The 19,081-nt window shown below is 36.2% G+C and overlaps 1 protein-coding gene across 2 annotated transcripts; it reads left to right on the top strand.

The window, feature by feature from the left end:
- Positions 1 to 2,487: 2,487 nt before the first annotated feature.
- Positions 2,488 to 17,335, top strand: ago2 (argonaute RISC catalytic component 2). 2 transcript variants are annotated; one of them, XM_079879284.1, is made up of 21 exons: positions 2,488 to 2,704; positions 4,328 to 4,366; positions 5,120 to 5,152; positions 5,799 to 5,979; positions 6,066 to 6,186; positions 6,361 to 6,542; positions 6,651 to 6,787; positions 6,870 to 7,004; positions 7,088 to 7,175; positions 7,317 to 7,464; positions 7,555 to 7,674; positions 7,756 to 7,878; positions 7,991 to 8,124; positions 9,900 to 10,084; positions 10,172 to 10,331; positions 11,762 to 11,852; positions 12,021 to 12,215; positions 12,306 to 12,440; positions 12,738 to 12,839; positions 13,051 to 13,250; positions 14,444 to 17,335. In XM_079879284.1, the coding sequence occupies exons 1-21, from the start codon at positions 2,680 to 2,682 to the stop codon at positions 14,550 to 14,552; spliced, it is 2,643 nt and encodes an 880-aa protein (XP_079735410.1). In that variant the 5' UTR covers positions 2,488 to 2,679; the 3' UTR covers positions 14,553 to 17,335. The 2 variants fall into 2 exon arrangements, with proteins under 2 accessions (XP_079735410.1, XP_079735411.1); XM_079879285.1 differs by lacking the exon at positions 5,120 to 5,152 and having other exon boundaries at positions 2,489 to 2,704.
- Positions 17,336 to 19,081: the final 1,746 nt, after the last annotated feature.

Below are 19,081 nucleotides of genomic sequence, written 5' to 3'. Positions count from 1 at the left end.
AACCCGTTCAACCAGTTTCAGAAGAACAAAAAAACTTAATAGAGGTATTTATGGTATGTTTACAGACAAATGGAAAGGGAAATTGATTATTATTTGATAGGCTAAGTCGCTCACCGTGCAGAAATAAGACGACCGTTGATCTATTCCATGTAATGTCCATAATAAATGTCAGATCCCTTAAATTTGTTTGGAACACAACTGGCTACTCTCATCGAAGAGACAATTACATATCCAGATATTGTTTTGTTTAATTTGTATCCTTTCAGACGAATCAACATATTAAACCTTTTTGTTTGTTTGTTAGTTTGTTTGTTTTGTATAGGCTATTCTATAATCCTATACTATTGCTGTTTGGTCTGCCTTAATCTACATATTAATTTGCATATTTGCTACACATAAAATGTTTTTTTTTTTTTTTTTTTTTTTTTTTTAAAGATTACAATCATTTGTCACTAAAAACTGAATCAAATGGACAATACTGGATGTCCATCTGTGTCTGCGGCGGGTTTGTTTATGGCAGCAATGCATTACAGCACTTTGGTGTGACTGATTTTATTATATCTAATATCACCGAAAAACTATTTTGCTAATTTGTCCTATTATTGTTGTTCCTAAATCTTAGTGAAGAGCATTGTCAAGCATGCATTCACAGTGACAAAGGTAGTCAGCAATAGTGGTGAAATGGTGCCACCAAGTGGAGATAAGTAAATAAAATAAGTCATAGTCAAAGTTTCCTTACATTCTATTAACCTCCTCAAGACAATGCATGTCCACTGTAATAGATCATTGACTAGTTTATTGACTAGTCATGAACGACGAGAAAAAAATCTAACCTATTTTACAAATGACAAATTGTCAGTCTAGTAATAAAATAGTGATTAGGTTAAAGGGTTAGTTCACTCAAAATTCTGTCATTAATTACTCACACTCATGTCGTTCCAAATCTGTAAGACTTTCGTTCATTTTGTAACATAAATGAAAATATTTCTGTCCCTCCATTGGCAGCTACAAAACTACTACTTTGACACTTCAGAAAGTTCATAAAGAGATCGTAAAACTAACCCATATGAATTGAACATTTAGTCAAAAATTTCTGAAGAGACTCGATCGCTTTATATGATAAACAGATTTAATTGAGGCTTTTCTTCACATTTAAACATTTATCAGCGAACATAAACAGAAGCTCAACCGAACCTGCTTGATGCACAAGAATGAACCTCATTGGTTCTTGCAGAAGCTCAAACATGATACGTAACAGGAGAATGAACCTCATTGGTTCTCACATGTCAAGTGAACATGCTTGAGATTCCATTTACCACAGCTGATGTGTGAGTTGATTAATTTTTATATGTGAATAAAATACTGTGAAATATGATTACAATTTAAATGAACTTATTTCTGTTGTAATATATAGGCTATTTTAAAATTGTATTTATTCCTGTGATGCAAAGCTGAATTTTCAGCATCATTACTCCAGTCTTCTCTTCAGTGTCACATGATCTTTCAGAAATCCTGATATGCTGATTTGCTGCTCAAGAAAGATTTAGTTTTATTAATATTAAATAGTTGTGCTGCAGTGCTTAATATTTTTGTGGAAACTGTGATTTTTACCAAGATTCTTTGATGAATAAAAAGTGCAGCATTTATTATAAATATACCTTTTTTGTCATATTTATTAAATTCATTAATGTCTTTTGTCTGTTTTGACCAATTTAATGTACCTTTGCTAAATAAAAGTATTAATTTCTTCTTTTAAAATCTTACTTACCCAAACCTTTGAATGGCAGTGTATCATGATTTCCAAAAAACAAAACAAAAATTCAACATTGATGATAGATTAGGCTATCTTAGAATGATTTCTGAAGGATCATGTAATATATTACAACAGAAACCAGTTAATTTAAATTGGTAATAATATTTCACATTATTACTGTTTTTAGGCCTACTGTATTTTTGATCAAATAAATGCAGCTTTTGTGAGATTAAGAGACTACTTTCAAAAACATTAAAAAACCTTAATGTTTCCAAACTATGAAACAAAACATTTACAAAGTATATATATATATATATATATATATATATATATATATATATATATATATATATATATATATATATATATATATATGATTTAGCTGCATATATGAATGGGAAAAAAAGTGTGTTTTTTAAATACGATAAATATAACCAAAACTTTTTACATTCATAAATCATTATCAGCTAAATAATTTTTAAAATCATCTCTGAACAAACCCGGAAATGACGTAACATGAGCGCCAGTATTATTTGGACGTTGTGAAATTAAATTTAATGAATGCTTTGTTACTACTCTTGGTAAATGTGAAAAAACCTACTGAATAAAACGTAAAGCGTTCAGATACCTCGCGCATAGGTTAACGTCTATTTCCATGAGCTTAGTTTGCAGCAGCGAGAGTGTGTGTGTGTGTGAGTGAGTGTCGGGTAAATAGGCGCTCGTGCTGTGATGGGGGGATGGGATGGGGCCACTCAGAGCTCTCGTGCTCCACTAACTCAGCGCGCTCATTAATCTCTGTTTTCTCCTCTATATCGATGCTGTTTTAAAATTAAAATCATCTTTCCAGTTACCGCATGTGTTACCTGGCAAAAGAAGAGCAAAAAGTGTCGGCCTGCGATTGAATTTTGGTGCAGAAAGCGTTTAAAATGTATCCCATTGGAGCAGCTGGTGGTGAGTATTATTATGATTAGCGAGCGTGCTAGCGAGGAGATGCTAGCTGAATAAGTGTGGTGTTTTTGATGATAATAAAATATGCAATTTAGTGGCGTTCGGTTGTACATGACGTCGATGTTCAAATTATTTTTTAGCTTATAGTAATGAAGTGTTGTTTTTCCTCTCAGTCGAGGGTTTGTTTTGTAGGCCCATTGTTATTGTTAGCCTGCTAGCTAAGCTTGTTGACCTGCTGGCTTTTGAATCTACAGCAGCTGGTTAAAATGTTATGTACGTCAAACTTAAAACGTTAATAAGACGTACGTTGTAACTATTTTAGGTCTGGAGATATAAAAGTAGTTTATAGGATTTAGTCTAATTGTTGTATGTGAATTGAACGCTGGTTGTTTGGCACCAGGTTGACTTTCTCCAGTTAAGAAGATAACGTTCCTAACTAAAGTTCTAGTCAATACATAGACAATTAATTATTCCGCTTCCAAATGTTTCAAGTCTATTTGTAACGTTTTGTTATATATTTGAAAAGTTGAGATGTTCATCTAACTTATAGAAGATTAACTGTTAACTTCAATTATGAATGTAAATTATCATTAGAGTTTAGAAAAGGTTTTTTTGTTTAATATATATTTATCACTTTTCTTGAGAACTTAAATGATTTTCACACATTTTAAGAAAGAGGCATTCAAATTACAGAACTTTGTCTTAGCCTAAGTTTAGTCAAACTCATTTGGTAACACTTTACAATAAGGTTCAATTTGTCAACAATAGTTGCATTAGCTAAATTAACAATGAGCATTACTTTTACTGCATTTAATATTTTTCAATTATGTTAATTGAAAATATGGTATATTTATTATAGTGCTAATATAGTCCTTTTGAATCAATGGTTGAATTTGTTAAACATTCGTTATTGAACTGTGAAGTGATGTAAACAGTTTTATTAATAAATGCTGAAAAAATATATTGCTCTTTGTTAGTTAACGAATGGGATCACTTAGGTTTCATGTAGTGACAAGTTTGTTTTATTGTATGTCTTAGACTCTTTCTGATATGCATGAAGCATCTGAAATGGTGGTGATATAGAGAAAAGCCGCTGAAAAGATGTCCTTGTACATGTGTGTGTGTTTGGCAGGTTTTTGACTTGTGTGGTGTTGGTGATAAGAAGGTAAAAGGTCTGTTGCCCAGTGGGATGGGTTCACGCTCCTAGTATCTTCCTGCCGTGTTGTGTTTTTAGGGTTGATAAGACGCTTCAGGGAATCTGTCAGCCAAAGACTTCAGATACCCACAACCTTCTTTCTTGCACATTAAAAGTTTCACGTTTAACATGGTTGCATTAACTTGACCTGTTTTTTCCCAAATCAGCAAACCCTGTGTGACCCAATTTTATTGTAAGCTAGACTTTGTAATCAACTAGCCTAAATCTGATGGATATTATTAGCTAAAATCAGCTGATTTATTTTGATCTTGTATTCAAATTGTAATGTGGCGTATTTGCTACTTGACTTTGCACATAAAACCTGTTTGCAAGTAAAATGGCTGCATTTTCATGGTTTTACATGTGTTTCTGCACATGACCACCAATGTAGAGGTTTGTTTGAAATAAACCTGTTATTATGTCTTTTATAGCTGCTGAGCTGTGTCAGTCCTCGGGGTCAGATGTTTCTGGTAAGCAGCCCAGACTAAGCTGGCCAAGCCTAGCATATATTTTCAGTACTGTTTACCAAGTTGTCTTGAAGTGTTTAAACCAAAGGAATGATGGTCTTGAAACTTAATGTACTGTTAAGAGCTTTGTCTTAACACACTAATTCTCTAAATATTGACTATTGCTTAGTATTTTTCATTTTCCAGTTTCTGATTGGGTTAGTTACTAATGTTCTAAATTAGATTTATTACTTAAAGGGTTATTCACCCAAAAATATGAAGAAAAAAAAAGATCGTAAAACTAATCTATATAAGAATTGAGCTGTTTAGTCCAAATTTTCTGAAGAGACTCGGTCGCTTTAAATGATGAACAGATTTAATTTAGGCTTTTGTTCGCATATAATTATTTATTTGTTTGACACATGAGAACAAACATTGGTTCGTGCAGAAGCTCAAACGTGATGCGTAACACGAGAATGAACCTCATTGGTTCTCATATGTCAAGTGAACATGCTTGAGTTTATTTGTGAATAATGTTTAAATGTGAGTTGATGAATGTTTATATGTGAATAAAAGCCTAAATTAAATCTGTTCATCGTATAAGGTGATCATGTCTCTTCAGAAAATTTGGACTAAACCTCTCAATTCATATGTATTAGTTTTATTATCTCTTTATGAACTTTTTGAGTGTCACAGACTGTGGTATTTGTGTAGCTGTCAATGGAGGGACAGAAATCTCTCAGATTTCATTAAAATATCTTCATTTGTGTTTCGAAGATAAAAGTCTTACGGGTTTGGAACAACATGAAGGTGAGTAAATGATGACAGTTTTCATTTTTGGGTGAACTATCCCTTTAAACAATCACATCTGCAAAAGTGTAGTTGTACTGAACATCAGCACGGCTGTAATTCGGCACGAGACAGGTAAGCATGGAGGGACTGTGCTGATATTCAGCACAACAGAGCGACTATGGCATTGACACAATGCAGTTAAACAAACAAGAAGTTAATAGCAAGTGAATTGCGTTTCAAACTAAAGTTGGCCAGTTTTCATATGAAAATAAAGATGTTATATAAGGTGGGGTGCTTGAGTTTATATGGCACAGCAGAGCTCTAGTAGTCTTACCTAAATGTTTGTGTGGGATTAATTAATGGGATAAAGTTGCTCACTGAACTAAAAATGGACATTACTAGCTTGAAATAATTGACCTGGTAAAAAAAATTATATAAAAATAAAATCATGGAAACTTAATGTTTGTTTAATTTGTACATTGTTTGTGAAGAAGCCATTTGCAGGTTCTTTTCTAAATCATTCATTATTTATTGCTTGTTTGTGTGTTTTTTTTTTTTTTTTTTAGTGTATTAAAAAGTCTAGTGTTTGTAAAATTATTCCCTAATTTTCTTTTGTTCCCTTTTAAATACTTTGAAAAAACCTGTTTTTGTACGTCTCCCGCAGCTCCTGTGTCTCCTCCACCACCAGAGTATGTCTTCAAACCACCTCAACGGCCAGACTTTGGCACAATGGGTAGGACAATCAAGCTTCAGGCTAACTTCTTTGAAATGGAAATACCCAAGTTGGAGGTGTACCATTATGACATAGACATCAAGCCTGAGAAATGCCCACGGAGAGTTAACCGGTAACATCTTCAACTGAAACTTTAAATTTGAACTGATTGTTTGTTTGGCAGGACATTTGTATGTACTTGTTTTTTTGTTTTTGCAGTGAAATTGTTGAGCACATGGTCCAGCACTTTAAGACGCAGATCTTTGGAGATCGAAAGCCTGTGTATGATGGAAGGAAGAATCTCTACACTGCCATGCCTTTACCCATTGGAAGAGACAAAGTATGTACTATTAAAGTCTGTGTACTGAACCGAAAGACTCGTACCGAATACATGCACAGTTTAAACCCTAATGTTGGAATGTTTTACTCTGTACCTTCTCAAAATGCAACATTGAGGTCTTTTGATATCTTATGGAGTGTCACAGCATACTGACGTCCCAAACTGCTCTTTTAGGTGGAGCTAGAGGTCACAATTCCAGGGGAGGGAAAAGACAGGAGCTTTAAAGTAGCTATAAAGTGGGTGTCATGTGTGAGTCTGCAAGCTCTACATGAAGCACTCTCTGGGCGGCTACCAAACATCCCCTTTGAGACCATTCAGGCTCTGGACGTTGTCATGAGACATTTGCCCTCTATGAGGTTAATGGCTTTATTATATTGACCCTCTGTTCCATATATCCCCATTAGAGGGAGCTTCATCCTTCTGCACATGCACACTGCTGTTTTACCATGTATTGTTGTCTTCAGGTACACCCCAGTCGGACGTTCGTTCTTTACTCCGTCTGAGGGCTGCTCCAACCCCCTTGGCGGAGGAAGAGAAGTTTGGTTTGGTTTCCATCAGTCTGTTCGGCCATCCCTTTGGAAAATGATGCTCAACATTGATGGTGCGTGTGAACTGACATTAGCAGTTGGATTTTTTAAAAATGTTTTTGCACTGCTAATATTTATGTAAAATGTGTTTTTTAGTGTCCGCCACTGCATTTTACAAAGCTCAACCTGTGATTGAGTTCATGTGTGAGGTTTTGGATTTTAAAAGCATCGAAGAGCAACAGAAGCCCTTAACAGATTCCCAGAGAGTGAAGTTTACCAAGGAGATCAAAGGTAATTTATTACAGTGATTGGTGACAGAGACTTATTATGGAAGTAATTTTTGTTATAATCTGAGCTTTGAATTTGTTTTACAGGTCTGAAGGTTGAAATAACTCACTGTGGACAGATGAAGAGGAAGTACAGGGTGTGTAATGTGACCAGGAGACCAGCAAGCCATCAAACGTAAGATCTTTCACATTTTTAAAACTTTCATTAAATGGTTATATAGCTCTTTCTGTATGAATGCCATTACATTTATATTCCTCATTGAGATGATGCTGTTAAAGGGTGACGCTTTTTTAAATGTATTTTGCTTGTCTCAAGGTTCCCCTTGCAGCAAGAGAATGGTCAGACCATTGAATGCACTGTCGCGCAGTACTTCAAGGATAAGTACAAATTGGTGCTGCGATACCCACATCTCCCATGTTTACAAGTTGGTCAGGAGCAGAAACACACCTACCTTCCACTGGAGGTTGGTCAAGACCACATCTTACACCTACTTTTCCCCCTTCTCTCTGATGCCTTTATCTGAATGTCATTATCCTTTTTTCTTTTAATCCAGGTCTGTAACATAGTAGCCGGACAGAGATGCATAAAGAAACTGACAGACAATCAGACCTCCACTATGATACGTGCCACAGCCAGGTCTGCGCCTGACCGTCAGGATGAGATTAGCAAACTGGTATGTGATCAGCAAACTGTTCTTTTGCAGTCTCCTAAATCTCATTCACACCGCATGAGATATTTCATTTGTTTGTGACAGATGAGAAGTGCCAACTTCAACACTGATCCTTATGTGCGTGAGTTTGGAGTCATGGTAAGAGACGAGATGACTGAGGTCAATGGTCGGGTCCTTCAGGCACCTTCGATTCTCTATGGAGGAAGGGTAGGAACCTGTTCTGGTCAACTAAACCTGACAATTATTCCGCTGACCTTTTGGTTAAATCCCAATCGGGGCGTGTCTGCCTAATTTGGTCATGTATCTCTGGCTGTTTCAGAACAAAGCAATAGCAACCCCAGTCCAGGGTGTGTGGGACATGAGGAACAAGCAGTTCCACACAGGGATTGAGATCAAAGTGTGGGCTATTGCCTGCTTTGCCCCACAGAGGCAGTGTACAGAACTCCTCCTGAAGTAAGTCAGCTTTGACTGGAATTTGTATTTGATTGAATTTAAGAAAGTTCAAACCCATACGTCAGTGGTTCTCAACCAGGGGGCCTTGGCACACTTCCATTGGGGCAGCAAGATGAGACAAAATAATTTAAAACGAAATGGTTTAATGTAGAGATGCACCGATTACAATTTTCTGGGCCGATTCCGATTTCCGATTTTTCCTTAAGTTTGACCTGCCGATACCGATTTTAGCCGATTCCGATTTCATTTTTTCTAACCACTTTACAGCACACACAAATATTTATTTTATATATTTTCTGTAATAGAACATTTTACAATTTGCATAGTTCACACACATCTAAAGTGCAGTGTTGTGGAAGAACCATTTCCTTTTCACATTCAATATCCAATAATTTTATATATGTATTTAGCAAACGAAACGCCTGTATGAAAACAGGGAATGGCAATAAAATAATATATAAATAAAAAATAAAATAAATATAGCCTTGCAGTATAAAGACATTTCTCAAAGCACACACACACAGGCCTATTGCAATCACTTGTACAAACTGAATAGTAAAACAAGTTTAAATGGGTACAAAATGTCAGTCTTTGTTTTCTTTTCTGACATAGCCTACTCCAGTTCTTGTTAAAACACACAAATTCTGTGCATTTTGGGCACTTTTTTTGTGAAACCCTATTTAGGCTACTTTCCATCAAAAGTGTGCTTTCCCTTTAATTGAGCGTGAGCAGTGCAGCAAATAGACTCGGCGCCGAAACACGCGCTTCACTGCTCGCGACGCTCCTACTTGAAGCTCACGCGCTGCTCCCGCTCCCGTTGTAAAAGCACTCATTGATTAACATGCACGCCGAAAAAAAATACGCGCTTGCGGTCTGAACGGACGTAATTCACGAGGTTTTCTACATGTGCTCCGTGTGCACGTGTGATGCTGATGTTGCGCGATGTTAATCATGCGGCGCCCGAGTGCATTTGTCCGGCATAAAATCGGCATTTGTCAGACTGACCGGCCGGTCGCCGGTTACGGCCGATCACGTGAAAATCGGCCAATTCCGGTCACCAGCCGATCAATCGGTGCATCTCTAGTTTAATGTAAGCTAAAACAGCTAGAAATAAAGATGTATACTGTAAGCTGAAATAATTTTTTCTACTGTAAATTGTTCCCTTAACAACTGACTTTTTTTATTATTTAAATAACCAGGGATCTAATGATCTTGGACAACCTGGATATGATGACATTTTAAACATAAATCATTTATAGACCTAGTAAACTCATGGAAATGAAAGTCTTAAATCGGTTAAAAACCTATATATATATATATATATATATATATATATATATATATACACACTCACACACACGCATATATATATATATATATGTATATATGTGTATATATATATATATATGTATATGTGTGAGTGTGTGTATACATGTTGTCAAGCTTTATAATATTGAATAGAGAATGCTATTTGTAGGTATTTTTTTTAAACTAATTACAAACTAGATAAATCATTAAAAATTAATTGATAGTGTAAACCACGAAGAACATTAAGTTATTAGGATTGTGTTCATTATTTTTAATTAAATTTTTTTTTGAATTACTTTAATATTGCCACACCTTGTTTCTGTAAATAAAAAGTTTGAAAATGAGCAGCTTTGTCATAGCAAAAGTATCAGAAATATCTTGGGGGGCCTTTAAATATCATCTCTGACAGAAGAGTGAAAAAGATTGAGACCCTCTGCCTAGTCTAATCCTTTGTTTGTTTTCTGTAGGGCGTTTACTGACCAGCTTCGTAAAATCTCACGTGATGCTGGGATGCCCATTCAGGGCCAGCCATGTTTTTGCAAGTATGCCCAGGGAGCAGACAGTGTGGAGCCCATGTTCAAACACCTCAAGTACACTTACCAAGGCTTACAGTTGGTGGTGGTTATCCTACCCGGGAAGACCCCTGTTTATGGTAATTTAACTTCTCTCTGTTTCTTCAGTGTTTATGTTTGCAGTGTTTTTTTAGGTTGTGTCCCTCTAAACACTGTAATTCTCATAGCTGAGGTGAAGCGTGTTGGAGACACTGTTCTTGGCATGGCCACGCAGTGTGTCCAGGTGAAGAATGTACAGAAGACCACACCTCAGACCCTTTCCAACCTCTGCCTCAAGATTAATGTCAAACTGGGTGGAGTCAACAACATTCTTCTTCCACAGGGCAGGTGAGGGCAGCTTTTCCAAAAGCCTTTGACATTTAGAATGCTTAAGGCACTTTTCTGAGTCTTTGTCTGACTGTCCGTTAAGTACTGGGCTGCTTTCCCATGAAACTTAAAGGGACACTTCACCGATTAGCATTAAGCTTTGTGTCAGTAGAAACCCGGTAGTATTTTCGAATGACCGTACTTGCCTCCCTCATGTGCCCCTGAGACGAGAGATTTCTGTATTGTGTGTCAGGAAAATTGTGTCATCTGAGGCTTTTTTGTCCAGAGGCGAGAGACTACAGCCAGTAGTAGGATGTTCTGCATGTTTTCAACCCGCCCATAGAGGGATATCACGATAAAATGGCGTCTTTTCAGTTTCGAGTCACTAGTAGCTTAGTTGTATCATTTCTTCCAATACTGCCCTCTGTAACCGGTAGGCGTGGCTTTGGAGTGGCCTCGCAGGGCAGCGAACCAAGTGCATTCTGGGAGTTGTTATCTTTCATCCACATGAGCCAAAAATACATTTTCTGGCTTTTCTCAGTCTAGAAGGCACCAACTTCTAAAATAATTTCACATTTCTACTACACAAATGACCCAATTTAAATACACATTCATCTTTCCAGCAGTGAAGTATCCATTTAAAGGAATAGATCACCCCAAAATGAAAATTATTTACTCACTCTCAAGTTGTTCCAAACCCATAAAATTTGGTTAATCTTTTTGGAAAGCAAATTAAGATATTTTTAATGAAACCTGAGTGGTTTCTGTCCCTCCATTGGATGTCCAAGTTACCAAAACTTAGAAGATCCAAAAAAGTCATTAAAGTATTGTAAAACAAATCCATATGAATGAAGTGGTTTAATCCAAGTCTTGTGAAGAGGAACGATCACTTTATATGATGAACAGATTTAATTTGTTTTTATTTAAATCTAAGCAGTGATTGACACATAAATAGAGCACATTGCATTTGGTTAACATGGAAGCTCAAACAGGTGTATTTTGTATGATGTATGTGAACCAATGAGGCTTATTTTAGCCCATGATGCATGACCAAATTAAATTGTTCATCATATAAAATGATCTCTTCACAAGACTTTGATTAAACCACTCGATTCATTCGGATTTGTTTGACAAAACTTTAATGACTTTTTTGGATCAGATAAAATGATTGTTCCTCTCCTCAAGATTTATTTTATGAACTCTTCATGACCATTTTGGATTAGTTTTGGTTTCCTGTCCCTTCAATGGAGGGACAGAAACCACTCAGGTTTCATTAAAAATATCTTAATGTTAAATTCTGAAGATTTACAGTCTTTTGGGTTTGGAATGACATGAGGGTTAAAAAAAATATGACTGAATTTTTGGATGAATTTTCCCTTGGGCAGAAAATACTTTTATCACTATACTATTCTGCACTCCTTTATCACTGTTTGTTTTTTGTTTTTCTTTAGGCCCTTGGTGTTTCAGCAACCAGTCATCTTTCTGGGTGCAGATGTAACTCATCCACCAGCTGGAGATGGCAAGAAACCCTCAATTGCTGCTGTAAGACTGAGAAACCTGACATCCTTAACATGACAGTGCAGAGTGCCAAGTAGCACTAATACCACAAGTGTGACCAGTATTGACTTGTGGTGCACAATTTTAAGCCAGACCATATAGCCTCAAAGGTCTCTAAAAAGGCTTTTAACATCTTTTTTTGGTGGCATTTAGGTTGTTGGCAGTATGGATGCCCACCCAAGTCGATACTGTGCCACGGTTCGGGTGCAACAGCACCGTCAGGACATCATTCAGGATCTGGCCACCATGGTGAGAGAGCTGCTCATCCAGTTCTACAAATCCACACGCTTCAAACCAACACGCATAATCTATTACAGAGATGGCATCTCGGAGGGCCAGTTCAACCAAGTAAGCTGCAGACCTGCACCTTTTGCTAACACTTGATAAGTGTGCTGACACATTTAATTGAATCTTCATTGTCCTATTTTGACCATGCAGGTTCTACAGCATGAACTGCTGGCGATACGGGAGGCCTGCATCAAGCTGGAGAAAGATTATCAACCAGGAATCACCTTTGTAGTAGTGCAGAAGAGACACCACACCAGGCTCTTCTGCATGGACAGGAATGAACGGGTTGGTTATTGCACAGGCACAATTTGTATAATTGCAACCAGTGCTTTTAAGCAAACTCCCTTCATTCAAAGTATACGAATTATTCTTTATATACAAAAGTATATAAAAATGTGGTTATTGCAAACATCTTGTGAAGTAAAGCATTAGTTTCAATAATTTGCTCTACAAGCACATGACCTTGAACAAATTGTTTGTAAAACAGCACAAACCTTTTTTTTAATTCTTTTTTTTATTGTTTAATGTTTTTAATGTCTTTTTTTTTTAATTTGCCTTTCAAATTGACTGTTTGTATTCAAGGTCGGAAAGAGTGGCAACATCCCTGCTGGCACCACAGTTGACACCAAAATTACTCACCCATCTGAGTTTGACTTCTATCTTTGCAGTCATGCCGGAATTCAGGTACATTTGAATATTTTAAATGCAATATCAATTAGAGGTCGATTAAGATTCCTCAAATTCATAGACTTTTTAAATAATTTGAGTGCTTATGAATGCTTTATTCCTAGTTATCAGGTACTTTAAAAGAGTAGAGGTTAATTTGCGTTAGTGTTGGCGAATATTATATTTGTCTAAGAGTGTGTGTTTTGTTAATTGCTGAATCTCTCCACAGGGAACCAGCAGGCCGTCTCACTATCACGTGCTGTGGGATGACAACCATTTCACCTCTGATGAGCTGCAGGTCCTCACATACCAGCTGTGCCACACCTACGTGCGCTGCACCCGCTCTGTCTCCATTCCTGCACCAGCCTATTACGCCCACCTGGTGGCATTCCGTGCCCGTTACCACTTGGTTGACAAAGAACATGACAGGTACTGAATGAGTGACTGGCAGTTAATTGCAGAGTAATAACTATCTACTTTTTTTTTTTTTTTTTTTTTTTGTCAAACTACATTGTCTAAGCTGTTGTTTTATTTAACTGATAACATGTAGAGCAGGCTGGTGGAAACCTTGTATGTCTAAAACAGCTACTTTTCAGGTAGTGGAAAAAGCACTTAAAAAGAATTATACTCAACTCAACTTTATTTATAGAGCACTTTCAACACCACAAGTGTTGCGCCAGCACCAGCAAAGTGCTGTACAGAAAAAGATAAAATAAAAACAAAAACATAAAAAGAATGCAAACATATGATATACACTGCTACTAAGCATTTTCAAGTGCTAAAGCAAACAAATAAGTTTTAAGCGCACTCTGAAATACACCCAATGTAGGAGAAGATTTACCTTACATTATTAACATTTCACCAAAATCAAGCTCAAATGGACCATTTTTGACCTGCAAATGTCAAACACGTCAATTGTCCATTGTTAGAAAGGTGAAGAATCACATTGTTTTCATCAACTTACAGGTTATAAAGTTTATTGTAGCTATGTGCGCTTATTTAATTTTTTTCTGTCAATGTGCCAAAATCTCATATTATAAAAGATGAAGTGCTACGCAAAGACAATTTAAGGCAGTATGTGGTATGACTCACTTACAAATGCTAGAAGATACTTCCCTGCTCCTCAAATCTGTAAAACATTATATTTTATATTTTATATATATATAGTGGTTCTGAAGTAAAGAAAATACAGTACCCTTGAATTGCAAACAAGCAGAGACGCTCCACAATGTGTTTAGCACTGCATTCACGATAGAGGTGGGTGGAGTTATGAGGTTTGAGGATCCAATGGAGTTAGGTTTAGTCACAAGCTCTTTTTAATGCTTTTCATTGTTTAAATATTTTCAAAACCCACAGAGAGATGTAAAAAGCGACCAATAGTAGTGATTTATGGGAAAAAAATATATACTAAGGTACTATAGAGATACCAGTTTTCTGCCCGTTTGCGATGATAGCCTTGTTTGGTATACTTTTTTAATTTTTTTAAATCTCTGCTCCATACAGTATGCTAAAGTAATTCTTAATGCTTCCAACTCAATGTGACTAATCTTTTATTTTTATATCATTATCATTATGCATTCTTACTAGGTCTGATTATATGTGTTGTATCTGTTTTCTGGCAGTGCTGAAGGCAGTCACACATCAGGTCAGAGTAACGGCAGAGACCAGCAAGCCCTGGCCAAAGCTGTGCAGATCCACCAGGACACACTGCGCACCATGTACTTCGCCTGAACATAGCCAGAAACAAGCCCCACATCCTGAAAACAGCACGGTGTGTGTGTGTTTGCCTCATGAGAACCTTCAAATGGGGGGAAAAACAATAATCGCCATGCTGTTAGGTTTCCCATTGCCCATGTAGTCAATTACCAAACATCCTAAATATCCATGATTTTTAAAACTGTAACTTATTAATTTATCTCTTTTTTTTTTCTTCTTTTTTTTTTCTTTAGTTTGGTGGGCATGGTTGTGTATCTGTTGTGCATGTCAGATTTGAGGTTAACATGTTTACATAGTCAATCCAAAAATTCAGACTATTTTTACACTGAAAGTTACATTTGCATCCGGATGGGCTTGATTCAATACTATTGCCAAGGCTGGTGATGGAGACTGTTGAACAGTAGTTTTTACAAATTCATCAAACCAATGAATTTGGGTTAGTTTAGGATAACACAGATCAGGTTAAGGGGTTGTGGGGATGCAGTTTCCACAGCTAAATTATTTATCAGCAAGAGCAAGTGCACTGACCAGAAGAGGACTTCAGGACAAAAGTACTTATCCTGTTTTGTTTCATTTATTTGTGCTAATATGATTTTTTTTTTTTATCATGGTGTCATTTATTGTTTAGTCCAGGGCTCAGTCAACCTACTGTACCTGTCCGTGTCCGCCAATGGCATGATTAACGGAGTGCTATCATGTACTTGTGTCAGAAAATTTGAACACAGTGAGTGCAGAATCAAGAAAGCTTTTGGAAGTGAGAATGTAGGAATTGTTCTGACAATCAGTTTTCTGGCACTCTGCCGCTCATTTGAGGCTGGTTCTCATCAGTGACGCCCTCCGTTTACCTGTGACAGGGTTCTCGGTGCAGAAATATCTTTGTAATATTGATAATTGACCTGTAAAGTACTAATATTTTGGGACTCCAAGCATTTAGATTGAGATTATCTTGCACGTACTTTAAATTCTGCTGCCGTGAGCATTTCTCTGATTTGTCGGATGTGATCGTAACAACCTAACGTTTCGGTGGGTGTATGAGTTAAGTTTCTTTCGCATCAAAATTAGATCGCATTTCACTTTAAGCACCTATTCTGAAATTTTCATTTTGACGTTGTCAAAAATATTCCCCACGTCGAAAGTACGTGCTTGGTTCTGTGTGCTGTTTCCAACGGTGAAGTTTGACTGTACTATGCTGACTAGGTTTAAACACTGTCGTCGCACTCCAGCTGACTTTACAGGCAATCGAAACTTTTAAAGATTAATACAGATATCAATTGCATTGTTCATAGAGACTCGAGGTCAGTGAAAATTTCATACAAATTTCGAATGCACCTTAGTTTTTTTCTAGCTTATAACCATTTCCATGAGAATATTTCCAATCCCTTTTTAAAACTCTTTCTTTTTAGATATAAACTGTGTGAATAATTTTTTTTTTTTTTTATGGAACCTTTTGTTAGAATCACGGGGTTGGCGAGTGGTCATTAGCTTTTTATTGTTGAACTGAAAAGGAACATTAATTTAGTGCGAATCGATCCATACTTAGTTCAAATTGAAGCGCAATACATTGTATATGTGTCGGTAAACTGTTTTCGTGTAAACAGTCTTATGCCTTCTAAAGCATATCATGATGTGTAGTGATTGATCTAGTGAGTCTTGTTAGTTAATTAACTGTAAGATCACTTCCCCAAAATAATGTTTCAATTTTAACTTGAAATTCTTGGGAATTTTTAACCATCTTTTTCTAACTATGCATTCTTAACCAAGAGATTTTAGTGGTATGTTTGTGTATATGAATTTAGAACATTTGTAATGTAGTCGTTTTCATGCTGGGTACTTTTAGTAGTGTAAATAGTGCAAACCCTGTACCCACTGTAGCAGTATTAGCTTACAAAATACTCTATTTTTATTATCAACAATTGGATGTTCTTTATATGGCTCTCAATTATTCCTGTTAGCCGAACAAGATTACATTATGTACTTGTAGTTAATGTCCTACCATAACTGAAGCACAATAGGACATTATAATTGTAGGTGCTAGAGTTTATTCTTGAGACTACCATTTTTTTTATATATATATCTTGTTTAACTTCAACTTTTAAACAAGAATCATAGACTGGTCAGAGAGCTTAATGGGTATGTTTTGTTTTCGATCTGGTGAAATCTATGACATTTGACCCTGAAACCTTTTGCCATTTTCTAAACCCAAAAGACTGTGTATAAGGGGCATTTTAATTTATCTTCAAATACTTGATTAGAGTTATGATATTGTTTGGCGCTGGTCTCATAACTCGTGAAAGTAGATGCACTTTGAAGAGCAATGGACACAGACCCCCCCTAGTTCCAGTGTTTATCTGGATCATAAGTACGCTATCTGGGTGCAGTTGTGTGGAAATGACTAGATGTCCTACCTCTTGTTACCTGTTACTTGTATTATGGTAACATTACCGCACTGGTCATTTCCTCATAATTGCATGAGTGGGGAACGTTGTCTTTTCGTCCCTCTGAAAGTGAAAGTGGTAGATGTCTCAGAAAATCTATTCATATTTGTTCAGAGGCCATACCTGCTGCCATTTAGCCTGGGTTATTTAGCATTGCTATTGTTTTGTTATGGTAGTTAAGCTATGTATTCAAAGCTAGAGTTGAGTGCTGCAAGTTTCAGATGTCATACATTTGATGTTTCATAAGTCAGACATGAATCCAAAAGAATATTTATATATATGCTTTCAGTGAATAAATGGCTTAATGCTTTAAATGTGTGGCATAAGCTATAAAAATGTTCATAAATATATAGTGTGAATTCCAGTTTTATCATTTTCTGTCCTTTTTCAATTGCAGCGCATTGTCGCTTTATCCATGTACTCATTTGAATATGTGTCACTCAGCTTTTTTGTGTGTTTTTCTTTACAACTTTAGGTTTGAATAATAGTATTTATCATTTATCATTAGGAATATGAGGTGAAATCATTTCTCAAACTACTACTTAGATTTTCTCTGGACAATCTGATTTATTTTTTGTTAGAAACCATTCTTTTCGTCCTCATGACCTGCTTAAGTTAGATGTTTGCAGAAGTTTCTGAGTTTTTAGTATTTTAACCTTTTCAAAATCAGCACCTTAGTCAAAGGTCTACAACATATGCAATTTCTCAACAATGAAATATGAGATGTTTTTGCACTATATCAGAAGAGGTGTTACTAATTTGCATGCTGGTGAACAGATTTGTAAGGTTAGAGAGAAGAACCATCATTTTTAGACTAGTCTTGGCCTTGTTTCACATTGGCACTAATCTATTAATAGTTAACAGACGTGAGAAGGTCTTGAGTTCTTACAATATGCAAAAACTCATCTCCATTCTGAGCAGCCACTGTTTTTATAAATGGGGTCAAATTGTTTTATTTTAATTAAATTTTTTGTCTGTAAAATCTGTCAGGCATACCATTTTATTTTTAGTTTTATTTCCGTTTCACTATACAATCATCTGACTTTTTTTTAATGATGCCATAAGGAATCTGATGCAAATTTTTGATAAAAAATAATTCCGTTCAAATATTGTGAATGCAAATGTAATAGAGGCCAAGGATGAATGAAGTACGATGCTGGTTTTGTAGAGACCATCGCGTTCATCTATGCTGCAGCATCTGTTTCAGATTTTAAGAGGCGCACACAGTGTTAATTGAAAATTGAAATGGTGCCTCAATTTCCCTGGAAGCTTTGAATTATCTACCGATGTTATGACAATAACATTTAATGGATGTCTCTTGTGTCATCATTTCTAGAGTGTTGACTTGCTGCTTTAGTGAAGCTTGTATATTGCTTGGCGATCACGAAGCGTCTTTCCAGCTCTGTGTGGGGTTAGTGTCCACATGCCTCTTCGCTTTACACGTTATGGGTTGAATAAAACTAGTCAGTTTAGCTTTGATTCTTAGTTTGTGCCCCAACAACTTTCAGAATTGGATTTTATTCGTGTCAGACAAAAAATAAAAACGTCTCATCAAAAGAATTGTGCCCCCCAGCTTGATGATCGGAGGTGGTCTTTTAACCTATAGAGATATATAGCTAATGTATTTGCATCAGAACTTTGCACTATAGTGTTTTTAAGCAGAAATGTAAGCCTCTCTTTACATACCGTGGTAGTTTTGTTAATGTTCTCATTGCTTTTTGAATTCCTAAGATGGCAAGTTTCAAAGATGCTATCTTATGACCTGCTAAAACCATAAATATACAACTGAACAGTTTGAATGTACTTCATACACCTGCGTACTGGTAAAGAACATCCCCATTACTTTCATCAGTTTGTTTTATGCATGCACATTTAAAGCAGCATTTAATCGTTTTGGCTTTTATTCATGCATATTTTGAACTATCTCACCATTCATGGTTGTGATGTACTAGATTAACAGATATGGAGTGGCAACATTTGGGCAGACATTTTACACTGGCACAAAGATCCATGTATCGCTGACATTTGTGGTGCTGTACTGTCAACTGTGTACATAAGGCATTTTTTAGGTATTTCATGTTTTTTTTGCCGTGCATTGCTTGTATGTTT

The sequence above is a fragment of the Squalius cephalus genome (assembly GCF_949319135.1).
Source record: "Squalius cephalus genome assembly, chromosome: 8".
Lineage (NCBI taxonomy): Eukaryota > Metazoa > Chordata > Actinopteri > Cypriniformes > Leuciscidae > Squalius > Squalius cephalus.
Note: the sequence above shows the minus strand (reverse complement) of the source record. Positions and strands in the feature narration are given on the sequence as shown.